The sequence below is a fragment of the Amblyomma mixtum genome, chromosome 7, assembly GCF_055824585.1.
Source record: "Amblyomma mixtum isolate Tamu chromosome 7, ASM5582458v1, whole genome shotgun sequence".
Taxonomy (NCBI): domain Eukaryota; kingdom Metazoa; phylum Arthropoda; class Arachnida; order Ixodida; family Ixodidae; genus Amblyomma; species Amblyomma mixtum.
Window position 1 is genome coordinate 10,678,743 of NC_143018.1, and position 12,766 is coordinate 10,691,508.

General features: G+C 46.9%; 1 protein-coding gene across 6 annotated transcripts in view; it reads right to left on the bottom strand.

Annotated features, from left to right (window-relative positions):
- Window positions 1-12,417, bottom strand: part of LOC149334985 (phosphatase and actin regulator 2) — a 133,736-nt gene extending 121,319 nt beyond the window's left edge. For 5 of the 6 annotated variants that reach the window (XM_089551683.1, XM_089551682.1, XM_089551681.1 and 2 more), the window contains exon 1: window positions 12,264-12,417. In XM_089551683.1, coding sequence (XP_089407809.1) covers window positions 12,264-12,381 — 118 coding nt within the window. In that variant the 5' untranslated portion in view covers window positions 12,382-12,417. Of the gene's footprint in view, window positions 1-11,336; window positions 11,549-12,263 lie in introns of those variants that run through there. The other variant, XM_089551678.1, reaches the window with a different exon arrangement.
- Window positions 12,418-12,766: the final 349 nt, after the last annotated feature.

Genomic DNA, 12,766 nt, shown 5'->3' on the forward strand with positions numbered 1-12,766 from the left:
GCATTACCCCTGTTCCTCAACCCTCATACTCACCATCCGACCTTGCCCCGTGCTACTTTCTTTGTTTCCTAGAATGAAAAGACAGATGAATGGAAAGCGTTTCGCTGATGTTGCTGAGGTGAAGAACAAAAACGACGGAGGCACTGTCAAGCATCACAAAAGATGAATTTAAACAATGTTTTGAAAAATGGAATGAAAGATTCGACAAGCGTATCATCGCAAGTGGAGAATACTTTGAAGGAGACTGAAGGTCTGTGCTTAAAATGTGAACAAATAAGTTCAAACAAAAATAGGTTCGGTTTCTTTTGGGTACCCCCTCGTAAACAACCTTGAAATACAGTGACGGGGAATATGCCTAGTAACAGTACCACATAAAACAAAGTATAAGAAACACAAGAAAACACAGCACAGTCTGCGACCCATTCCCTGGATCACACACGACCAGTTCTCGAAGGCACCCTCAAGAGAGAGTGCCCGACAAGGAGGACATTTTCTCGTTACGACGTACTACGACCCACCCGGATGATGCCTTTCCTTCCGGAGAACCTCCTCCTGGCGAAGGTTCGATTGCAGAACACCATCAGCGCCAGGAACCTTCGACCCTCGCCTGTGCCCGCTATATCTTTTTTAGAGAGCTACTGATGAAAAATTGAGTAGGCCTGTATACCGACAGATGAACGCGCTCTGCTGACAAAGACGCTACTTTCACAGTAAAGTGAGCCTTTATAACCTAGAAACGGGAACAAAATGAAATCGGCCGATTTCGCACGTGAACTGCGACGCGATGCCATGGCTTCAAGGGCGCTACACCGCCCTTCCCTTCCAAGAGAGCCGAGTGGTCCCTGGTTCGACTCCCGCCTCTACCTGCGGTAAAGTTTCCCTCGCTTCGTAACTTGACCACTAGCGACAATGCGATCTTGCTAGACTAGGCCGTAGAACTGATGGGACCCTCGGTTAGTCCGAGTTGGCGCCAACTGCAAGCATTCCAATAGACCAACAAGAATTTTAAAAAAGCGCGACGATGATCAGCGAAGTTCAGAAAACGATATCAGAAAAAAAAAAGCCTAGGTAGCAAGTTACAACGGTACGATAAGCGCCGCTTCCATTAATACGGCAATGCGACCGATGACCGCCTGACCCGAGTGTTGATGAATTCTTGTGCTAAAGGCTTCCGTCACTGCAAAGGGTTGTGGTGCATACACCCACGAAGGCTTCATGGCATACATCCCAAAGCAACTATTGAATTCCGCTAACATTATGGTTTATGGGGTTTAACGCCCCAAGGTGACTCAGACTATGAGGGACGGCGGTAGTGAAGGGTTCATGAAGGTTCGACCACCTGGGATTCTTTAATGTGCGCTGACAACGCACAGTACACGGGCCTCTAGAATTTTGCCTCCATAGAAACTCAACCACCGCAGCCGGGATCGAACCCGCGTCTTTCTGGTCAGCAGCCGAGCACCACGGCCACTGAGCCACCACGGCGGCGTCTAACATTATGCATTAGATCGGGCCGCCTTTTCCGATGAAGTCTCGGGAGTGGTTCAGCCCTTTCGAGGGAAAGATGAGTTCGTAACCACCTATTGAATTCTATTGAGTGGAGGCGTCAATCCATTCGACCTAAATCCCACTCTCCCATACCATTCGTAGCTCAGCAAGCTTTGGCAGCGATCGCCCGGACATGGCACTAGCTCTGCGTACGATTCAAACTCCAAGACCTAAAGGCAGGGAATATTTTTGAGATGGCCGTAGCCATACGAGGCTGCCTTGAGATGGATTTCAACTGCAATTGTGTCCTTTTGAAATGAAGCACAATTCATCCACAAAAATCCCTTAAAAGGGCGAGTGTGACTGCGGTACACTGCAGGCACACTCGTCCCATTCCCGCACTAAACCACGCTCCGGGATGAGATAAAAGCGGAAAAAGCTCCTTTCCCATACTGTCTGCGTCACAGCCAAGCTTGCCGCTGAAACTGCGTTTCGAAAGGCTGCAAAAAGCGTGGAAACCAACCTCGAAAGGCAGAGAAGGCCGCGGGGGGCGCGCACCCAATGGAAACGCGCGACGGAGGCACAGACGCGAGCGAAAATTTTCCGCGCAAATACGGCGTGAAAAAATCTTCAACGAGAAAAAAAAAAAAGGATGGGGTATGGTAAATGCGAACAGCGATGGACCGTAATGCCCCAACCCTCGCGCACTAATGCGCTTTCATTTTTCCGCTCGCCGAAAGCACATGCACGGGGGCAGGCTTTCCGTGTCTTCGGGAAAAGCACGACTGTACGGAGCGAGTAAGAAAGAAAGCGACAGCGAAGACAACGTGAGAAGACAACACAGACAACAACCGTTCCTCTCCACCACACACACACACACACACACACACACACACACACACACACACACACACACACACACACACACACACACAAAAGCACACTTTACATTTTTTTTTTCCGGAGGTGCAATGTCGAAACCGCCGATTTGAAACACGAGTCGAGATGGCGATGATGAGCAGCGCAACCGCCCGCCCATCTCATTGCCTCACAAGCGAGAAATCGCGGGCTTTGTCGAAAGGAAGGACGGAAAAGCAGGCACGGCTAGGCGGCGGCGACACCTCACCACCAGGATGTGGCTGGCCAGGGTTGCTGAGTGCGCAGCTCTGAGCGCGCGCACGGCTTTCGAACGAACACCGCAGAGAAAGAAAAAAAATATAAAGAAAAATATATAGATATTTAGATATAAAGAGAACACGAACCTCGCGATCTTTTCTCCGTCAAGTACAAGGAGTATGCGCAATATACAGGAGACCGTGCCGCCGTTATTTGCCGCGAGCTAGTACAGCCGCAACGAAATTTCGTTGACTCGCTTAATTCGAACTTCCGGTTTATTCGATCCGACGCTTTGGCCCGAACAGATCGCAATTATATCATAACCATACCTAATTTAGCACATAAGCAAGGTGCAGATCACGGACCCCCGATTCGAACTTTGCACCATATTTGCTCCCCTGCCAGATCGAAATGCTACCGCTAAAGCTGTTAATTACTTCACTGACGCCTCTTTTTGGGCTAGTTGGTGCATACTTGAATTAGAGGAAGAAATAGCGCCAAACCATGCACACCACAAGAAAAGAACAAGGACGAGACACAAGCGCTATTTACTCACAACTGAAATTTTATTGAAGCCAGAAAGCACCTTATATAAGGTGAAGTTTCAAGGGGAAAGAAGGGTGACAGGGATGAGAAGGTGAACAAACGCAACCATCTCGGAACGCAGAAACAGGCGGGCAGCCAAAAATCACAAAAAATAAAAAGAACAGTTACCCGATAGCAGAATCTAGAAAATTGTATTCAGAGGCAAAAAGCGACTAGCGCTTGTGTCTCGTACTCGTTCCTTTCTCGTGGTGTGCATGGTTTGGCGCTATTTCTTCTCTAATTCATGTTAATTACTGGTAATAATAATTAATCAATGGATTAGTGAGCGCCCAGAAACTGCACCGTGACCACTGTGCCAACGCCGTTCACAAACACGAAAATAAATGCTATAGACCACAGTGATACACAACAGGATGACAAATCAAAGGTTGAAAACAACTGCCATATAAAAACGCGTTGATTACGACTTCGAGAAGATGAAGATTGCCCTTTAAATAGCATATGAGCGATGAATGCTCCGGGTTCCCTTATTTAAACGACAGTAGAAATAGTTATATAATATCAAGACCTCAGCAAACTTGCGTCATGACGTGTTTCTTGGGCGTCACAGTGCGCGTTTCTAGACGGCATTTTTTGTGCGTCTTATACCATTCACAGCACACCGGCTAGCTCTGATCATACGCAGTTGTAAACTGCGAAATATAAAAACCAGTGCTTACGTAAGAGTACCAAACTTTCTTTCGAGCTTGCACACCGGCACCTGTACTCTTTTGTGCTTTGTTTTCTTCACGCAGATGTGATCGCCTGAAGGCCAGAACTGAATCAATTCACAAACCACCACCTTTTGAACCGCACAACGTCCCATGAATACGCCAACGCTGCCTCCGAAGTATTAGTCAAAGACCAAACACACACGAACCGCTCAAACTAAAGACCGAAGAAGAGCGCGCGCGCCTCCAACAAAAAAAAAAAAAAAAAAACAGGCACAAAGTCCTGCCCACGCAAAAACGAATCCCCGAAAACTTTTAACCGCCACTACTTGAGCGAAAAACTTGTGAACTTTCAAGCCAGCTCATCGCCAGGCGTCGTATTATAATCCGGCGCGCCCGCCCGCGCACACACTCAGCGCGCCGAGACAGCCCACTCAGCCAACGCACACAGACCGCATCTGGGCACTCGCGAGTGAACTTGTTATGCAAAGGGGATCCTTCCCATCGCTTCTCCCCAGACAAAAGGGACCGCCGAAGCGCGCGCTTCGGGTGCACTTCGGATATGGCACCTAAGGCCTTTACCAACTTGCGTAGGCGGCGGCGCGGTCTAGGGAGCCTACATGTTGCGCCGCCAACTCGGCTTCGTAGCGCCGTCGGACGAAATGCGCCACACACGGCGAGAGGAGGAACTAGATAAGGGAACAAAAGGGGGGAGCCCCGGGGAAGGCACGTACTAGCAGATCGGATAAGAAGGCGAACCCCGCTAAAAACTGCTCTTTAGGAGGAAAAAATAAAAAGCAAGGTCGCGAAGAAAAACCAACAAAAAAAAAACTACTCCGATAAGGGGAAGCCCTCGGTGCTCTTTTGTTTGCGCGAATGCCACCGGACGGACGCTGCAGGAAACAGCAGAACCCCGGACGCCAGCCAATGAAAAGATAAAAGATTATTCTCTCTCGGTCGTGTACCACTTTGTCGCAACGACTAGCCCAATCCTGAAACGCTGCCAGTGACGACAAGAGACGATCACAGACGAAAATAAACAGCAAGATCCTTGAAAACAAAAAGAGAAAAGGGGGCTATTGTTCTGCCCCGCCTGGCGTGGTCACGCACAGGGTTAAACTTAGGGAAAAAGTGGCCGCGATGTTGCCCCAAGCTTGCGAAGAGTAGGAAACATCCATCCGGTAAACGTGCAGAACGAGTGCCACTTGCCAACTGTTTTCATCTGTCGACAAGCTACTCTCCGCCCACTGCGGTAAGCAACAAGGACAAAGAATAAAAAAATTGCAGGCGATCTTCGTTGGATCGTTGGAGGATTCTGTTGCACCAAATGCCTAGATATGCAGCACTGGTCATTCTCAACTTTAAAATCACTGATCCCTGGGAGTCCTCGAACCACTCCAGGCGCAGTGGTGCAGCGGTTAAGCCATGTGTCACTGCCCCGGAAGGGGGCTTTTTCAAACACAGCCACGGGTGGGGCCTGTGAGACCCAGGCTCATCTTCCCGAGTACCAGGGCTCCCAGGTAGGCAGCAACCTGCCCAAGTGATTGTGAGCAAAATGCCCGCTGTGGCAGGTTTCAGTTAGATGAATGAGTGGTCCCGACAAGTTGCTCGGGAAGACCAACCTGGGTCTAAAGTTCGTAACACCCAAGGTAGCCACATGTTACAGTGGTCGCCATTTCAGCTAGCACAGACATGCACAGCACCCGCTCTTACAGTGGTGCTTACTTTGGCACTCACGGCGGTGTCATGCACAAACCATGTACCATGTACCAAGGGGCTGATGCTTTGTGGCCAACGTTTAACATACAGATTCCCATAGCAATAACTAACCCAGGATGGTCACAGATGCTATCAAGGAGAGGATGAACTGACTGACGACTCGAAGGGAACCCATAAGCGACCCGTATTAAACTAATGTTGCCTGATACAGTGGACTAAAAAATAGTTGAAAGAGGCAACCTGACCAACTGAAGGGACACTCGGGGCAAATCCACCTAATTTTTATTCTGAACAAAATCCACTCCACTAATCTTACTGACCCTTCATCGTGGGAGGGAACAGCGCGAACAAAACGACAGACGAAGCAAGAGGACACAAAGACGAGCGCTGACTCGAAACTGAATTTTTATTGAAAAACGAAAACATATATACATCACAATCACGTGAACAAACAGAGCAACGAGCATTGGTCTAGCGGAATCAAGACCATCAAACGCACAATATGCCATGTGGTGAACTCCGAACAAAATGCACCCCTGAGAACCGAAATGAAGCAAGTCACGAATTATCTAAAAACGATACTTCTTTGTCAACTAATGCCAAAGAAGGCTGGCTGATACACTGTGATTCTTTCTTCCGTATGAAATAAGCTTCCATAATCTCCCTTGTCAATTTATCCTGGTGTCTAAACAAAAATTAATGTTCGCCTGAGGGAACATCTTAATTCACTATCAGACACCAGATACTCTCATCTGAAAGATCATTGCCGCGATTGTGGGAAGGAAAATGATAAAAAACAGAAAAAGTGCCGCCCTTTGGTCACAAAAACTAAAATTTTATTTAGACACCGGGATAAATTGACAAGAGAGATTATGGAAGCTTATTTCATACGGAAGAAAGAATCACAGTGTATCAGCCAGCCTTCTTTGGCATTAGTTCACAAAGAAGTATCGTTTTTGGATAATTCGTGACTTGCTTCATTTTGGTTCTCAGGGGTGCCTTTTGTTCGGAGTTCACCACGTGGCATATTGTGCGTTTGATGGTCTTGATTCCGCTAGACCAATGCTCGTTGCTCTGTTTGTTCACGTGATTGTGATGTATATATGTTTTCGTTTTTCAATAAAAAATTCAGTTTCGAGTCAGCGCTCGTCTTTGTGTCCTCTTGCTTCCTCTGTCGTCTTGTTCGCGCTGTTCCCTCCCACGATGTATCAGTACAAACTCGCCCAGTTATCCATCCTTCTTCAATGTATTACTGACCCTGCTGCGGTCTGTGCAGCAGCAAAAGATGCAATCAATGCTGGCAAAGCTGGGTTAAAAATTTTTTCCCGACACTGAATTTGAAGTGATTTCAGAAAGGAAAGGCCTCCGCGACTGTCGTTTAAAAGTGCACAGAGATGTACTATCTTGACACACCGCAATTTGCTTCCGAAAACGGGCAGTGGTGGCCGTACATGTACCTAATTTTTAAAAATCTATTCCAACTTATAAAAGCTCCATTTTGAGTCAGAGTCTGTCATTAGAATGCAGTGCTCTCCCAATACAAACTTCAATTTGTAACTGGCGTTTCTTTAAAGCCTTATCAAACTATGTCTCAGATAGCATAACATGAACATAGGGCTGTTCCACAGCTTACTTCTGAGCGGCTGAAATAATTTTATTATTACAGTGGGAAAATGCCCTACTTATATAGGGCCATGCAGCTTAACAAATCAATCTCATCTCCAAGCATAGGTGGGAAAGAAAAAAATTGAAGGCAAGAACCAAACAAGCAACAAAGAGAAAGCTTCAGAGAAAGAGATGGCCCTAAATTTGCAACTTTAGTCACACAGAAAAGGAAAAAAAAAAAAACAGTATGAGGTACATCGAAATGCTGTACACCGAAGCTCAGGCCCTTTTTAAACTCCCAGAAAACCGCAGCTAATCCGGGCGAAGCTCGGCCCATGTGAGGATAAAGAAAAGCGACGGTCCCTAACTTTGCACACCACAGACAGCACCTGCAGATTGTAGTGAAGGAGAGAAGGAATCAATAAAGAAGAAAAAAACTGCCTGGGCACTCGCCGCAGACAAATCCCTTGAGAGCGGTGGTGGAACGCGCTTTAAATGTACTATGGATGAGGGGAGGAAGCAAAGTAGAGTAACGGCAGAGCCGTCCAAGCGAAAGCTGATGCATCCAGAAGTGCCCGTAATTATTTATTTTGTTTTAGTTCAAACCCGAAAGAGTGCACGTAACTTTAATCTGACCTGACACACTACACGATTGCCTAGCTGGGCAGCGAGGTACATGTTTTAACTTGATGTTATTCAGGCTGTCTTGCTCCATTTAATTTTTATTCTTTGCAAAACTGACTCGCTGGCTCTGTGTAAGTTTAAGTGTGACCAGCAGCAAAAGATGCATTTATAACTGAAAAAATTGCACCCAAAATCTTTCGTGCCGCTTGATTAAGACTCATAACATCTACAGCAAAAAGAATCTGTGAACACAACAGTGAAGTGAATGATGGTGCAGCCTAGCCGCTGGGATCCGTGCCAGTAGACATCTCAATGCATTTGCAAAATCAGCCAGTGATGGCATCACTTGTACTTCATTTTTTGTTTTTTTTCCAGCTTATAAAAGCCCCATTTTCGTGAAAAGAGAGTCTTGGTCAATAGACTGTGGTAACCAATCAATACAAGCAAACTTCAATTTGTTCACAACGTCCCTTTAAGCAGAAATGTAGTGTAAAACTATTTCATGCTTGTCCGCGCAAACCTTCCACAATTACAGGGGCTCTGGATGGGGCGGTATTCCTGGAACGTTAAAGGATGCTGCGTCACGAATATCGTCCAGGAAGAATTTTTTAAGCACATTTTGTAGAAGCTGAGTTATCAGTCACCAAAATTTGAATTTCAGCGTCTTTATGCCTTTCCTTCTCCTCTCGTCACTTTTTTGCACGCTGAAAGGTCGGCGCTCCTCGCAAAAAAATTCCACAAACGGCGGAGCTCCCTGAACGGCCGGAGCGTTGCTGCTGACTGGTCGCAGCCATGGTAGCAGTGTGATGCCAAAAAGAATCTAACCAAAAGCCACCTCTGAACAGAATTACGCAGGACCGTGCGACAGAAATAGACGTGAGCATGAAAATTTGCTGGAAAGGGCTGGCCTACTTTCACGAACTATGGGTTCTCTGCTGCGTATAGAAGTGTGTTATTTGGCTCAGGTGTTAATAACAAGTGATCGCAGAGATTAAGTTAGAATATGTACCCTCCTCAGAAGCCGTTTCACAGTCCCTTTGAAGACACTTATCAATGTTGCTGAATTTGCTTGATATTCACAAAATTAGACCAAGAAAACCCTCACAACTTCACAACTGCGTGCGCCAAGCAAGCACAAGACGAAGACTGATGACAGCAGCAATCTATTGGAAGAAAACACCCGAGCTATCACAGCAAACATGCCACCCCTGTTAAACCTGAGGAGAGAGCCCAATGAGTGTGACCTGCAGCCCAGCTATTCAACAACAACCAAACTCAACAAGGATGCTCATTAGAGGCTCACAACAGAGGCCGTATATAGCAGCCGCTCAGAGGCGTTTCTTGTTTAACTTTGGGCGCCCTGCTAGCTTTCTGCAAACTCATTATGCACACTTGGCCGGCAAACGTACTGAGCCAACTAAATATAGCGCCTCCCAGCACCGGCTGTTTACACTAAGCAAAGGAAGTTCACGGCAACACGCAACGATCCCTGTTTTTGTGAAGAACAGCAGGGATGACGTGGGCTGTACGAGAATATGCAAAATGTTTTTCTCTTCTGGTACGCGCTTTTTTGCAAATGTCAAGGACAAAAATCGCGCACACTTTTAAAAATTAGCAACGAATAATGAAGACGAGCACTTCTATGAGAACATCACTGAATTCTGGTTTCTCCTTGGTTTTTGAAAAACTGAAGAGCAGGCGGTTAGGTTAATGGTTTTTCACATGCAATAGCAACAATGTGGGCCGGGAGGCGTGGTGTAGCAGAGAGCTCCACGCTTACTCAAACCACCTCGGGTTTTAACCGTGCAATAATGCAAGAGTCGCACTCATTTTTGCATATCTTCCCTTGAAATATGGTCAAGATTAAATACACTTACATGTTTATACACAGAAGAAAAACAAAAGCCATGGCGATGGTACATTTAAGGCTTGTTCACCAAGCGGATAGCTGAGAACAAACCAGAACTCAGTTTGTTTGACAGGAAAATGCAGTTTACCGCAGCACAAATCTTCCAGTGCACTAAACACACCAAGCGTAAACAATAACTAATCTGTTTCCCGCCTACAAAAGAAATTGCGCTGTACAGCACAAAAAGCGAACGAATAAATGAACTGTACTTGTAGATAACCAAACCTGAATGCAAAGTACACCAACAGCCTTTAATGTAAAGCTCTGATGGTAAATGACAAGGACATCTTTAAATCAAGTTGCACAACGGTTAAACCACTCACATAGTACCTTCCCGTGGAGCTGTCCAAAACGCTAAAGTGACTCCATGTGCACTTGCTGCATTAACAGTTTTCACAGTACAACTGGCAGAAGAACAATGCGAGCAGGCAAACAAATGGAAGGCAGAAATATAGGCTGAGCAAATTCCAGCGAAATAGTCCAGATTTAGGCGTAGAGATAACATGGGGACTGTGCTGTTTCTGATCTGGTCGGTGATGCAACCTAAACCGATAAGGCGAGGTAAACCGAAACTGAGGGTAAGCAAATCGAATGTTGGACCCATTACGGTAAAACACGGTCAGATGCAGCGCTTCGAAGAAAAAGTTCTAGTGAAGATGTACCACCTAGACAAAGCGCATGTCAAAACTTCAGGTGTAAATTCGAAGCAAAGCTATCTGATCACGGCAGCGGAATTCAAGAAGAATAGTTATCACAGCGCAAGTACAATGGGAAGCAGGTTTTTCGAAACGTGCGAAAGCCAGATGCAGTTGCACCAAGTATTAACTGCAACTTGCAACACACGGATAGTGACTGTAGTGTGTTTCATACATAGCAGCAATCAAACGTTCCTTGATTCGTACCCTGTCACACTGCTATGCGAAGGAAGCTTTAGCCCCATTTTGCATGTTGGAAATCATCCTGTGCTAGACTTGACAATTACATGCAAAGCCAAAAAAACCCCTATCCAGATTTCCCCTACTTCAGGAAACTACAGCATTGACAAACATCAAACTGGTATATGTGAGCCTATAATAATAAAATAAAGCTTAAATAGAATGTGCACGAGCTCGGAGCATCTCAAAGTGACGACTAAAGGAGAAGTAGACCTTAATAAAAACAGAACACAAAAGTCAGTTCATACAATGCTGCAGCAATCAGCAGGGCGCAACAAACCAGCGTCAAGAAATAACGAAATCTCTGTTTGTGCAAAGCTGCACCACCAGATGAGCTCAAAGAGAAGAAGCCGTGCTCGAGACGTTAACGACGCGGCTAGGCAGCGCCCGTTGGGCAACGCCGACGTCCAGTCTGCAAACGTCGGCGACCACGCACGACGCTAGGAATACATGAGAGACAAAGGCGCGCCAGGTAGATGCAAGCCACGCGATATCCGCTGGCGACTCGCCAGCCTATCAACGCGCACAGCCTTCTGCGAGCACTGTGGGTGAAAAAAAGAAAAACGACGTAGTGTGCGGTTTACGTTCGAAGCTAAAGAGAACAAATCCAGCCCACGTACGCACATTAGGAATCCGCCCCGATTGCAAATTGTCGTCGACCGCCGAGGCGGTCAATCGGCTCACCTGACCACATGCGCCAGAAACAGCGCTGTGTGGAAGAAACGTCGGGTTCCTCGACTTCGCCTCGAAACAGCTTGTTCGGTGGACCATCCATAGCGATGAACCGGCAACAGACCGCGAACACACAAAAACGCTAGGGACGTTTTTTTGTCTTCCACGGCCGGAACTGCAATGACGACCGAGTGCTCGCACCAAATCAAGGAAACTTTCTCGCTCAGTGGTCGCAGCAGAAGATAGCGCGCGCCTTTTATCTCGGAGGGCGAAGATAGTGCAGCGGATCGCAAGCCGCTATCTTGAGTGTCCAGATGCGCAACTCGTGTATTGAGGCTAGTAAGGTAAGAATAAGAAAAAGAAATCGGTTTTCGTTCAGCAGGACAGCCCCGAGCCCAGTAAAAGGTTGCCTGATATCCGCCTTTTAGTGTTCTGGGATCCGTGTTGCGTGTAACAAGAGCACAATAAACAGACGCTCAAGAGAGTTCTTCGGGAGCACCAAACAAACGAAGGTCTACCGCATGCGATAAGAAAGCGAATACTCCTAAATAAGGTGGGAAGCTTGTTTGTTCTTGATGGCTAATTTACACCACGGCGCATACACAAATAAAAAAAAGAGCGTTGATTTGAGTTAAGAGTTGTAAACACCGGGGCAATGCACATAAACACGTTATCGGCATCGCATTACTCGGTCTGCTTCCCGGCGTCAGGTGTCTGCTGAACAATGAAGAAACGTGCGTCTCGAAACGGGGGTCACGTTTCGACGCCAGAAACCACTTGTGCCGCCGGGGTCGCGTCAGAAACATTGAACACCGAGGCGCGATTCACCTGTCAAAACTCGTTAAGCCTAGCACCGACGAGACCGTTAAGCCGACGAATCTGGCGAACTACGGAGCACAGCGCGATGCGGCCGCGCGGGGCAGACAAATAGTGGCTCACCATCTTCAAGGCGAAGTTGGGCTAAGGCTTCGGCGGTCGCTTGAGGGTCCGAGTTGCTGCGGTGTCTCCGATGACCAAGTTCACGCACCTTCAAATATCCACTGCCCGTGGCAGACATTACAGTCCCCGAACCCCACGCGAAGATTTCCGGAACCTGCCGAAGTGAACGCAGAAACCTGCTGCCATCTACAAACATTCAGGCGAAGTAAATGTGTTGCGCGTTTCTTAGACTACGCTAGATGCCGCTGTACGCACACATTTTTTTTTTTATCCCGTTTACTTAAAGTACGCAAAAGGCTCTTCAAGCGAGAGTTGAGTTTACCACAACAAACTTTAAGTCAAGTTATTTATTACGGCAGGAGAAAGCCACCTAGTGGAGATCAATGGAGAAAGCAGATAATAACTTTGTGATTCCACGCCAGATGGCAGCAGAAAAAAAAAAAACGACAAAAAGGCGGCTTTTTCAAACAAACTCAGCACGAGACTATAACGAGACGTCGCGC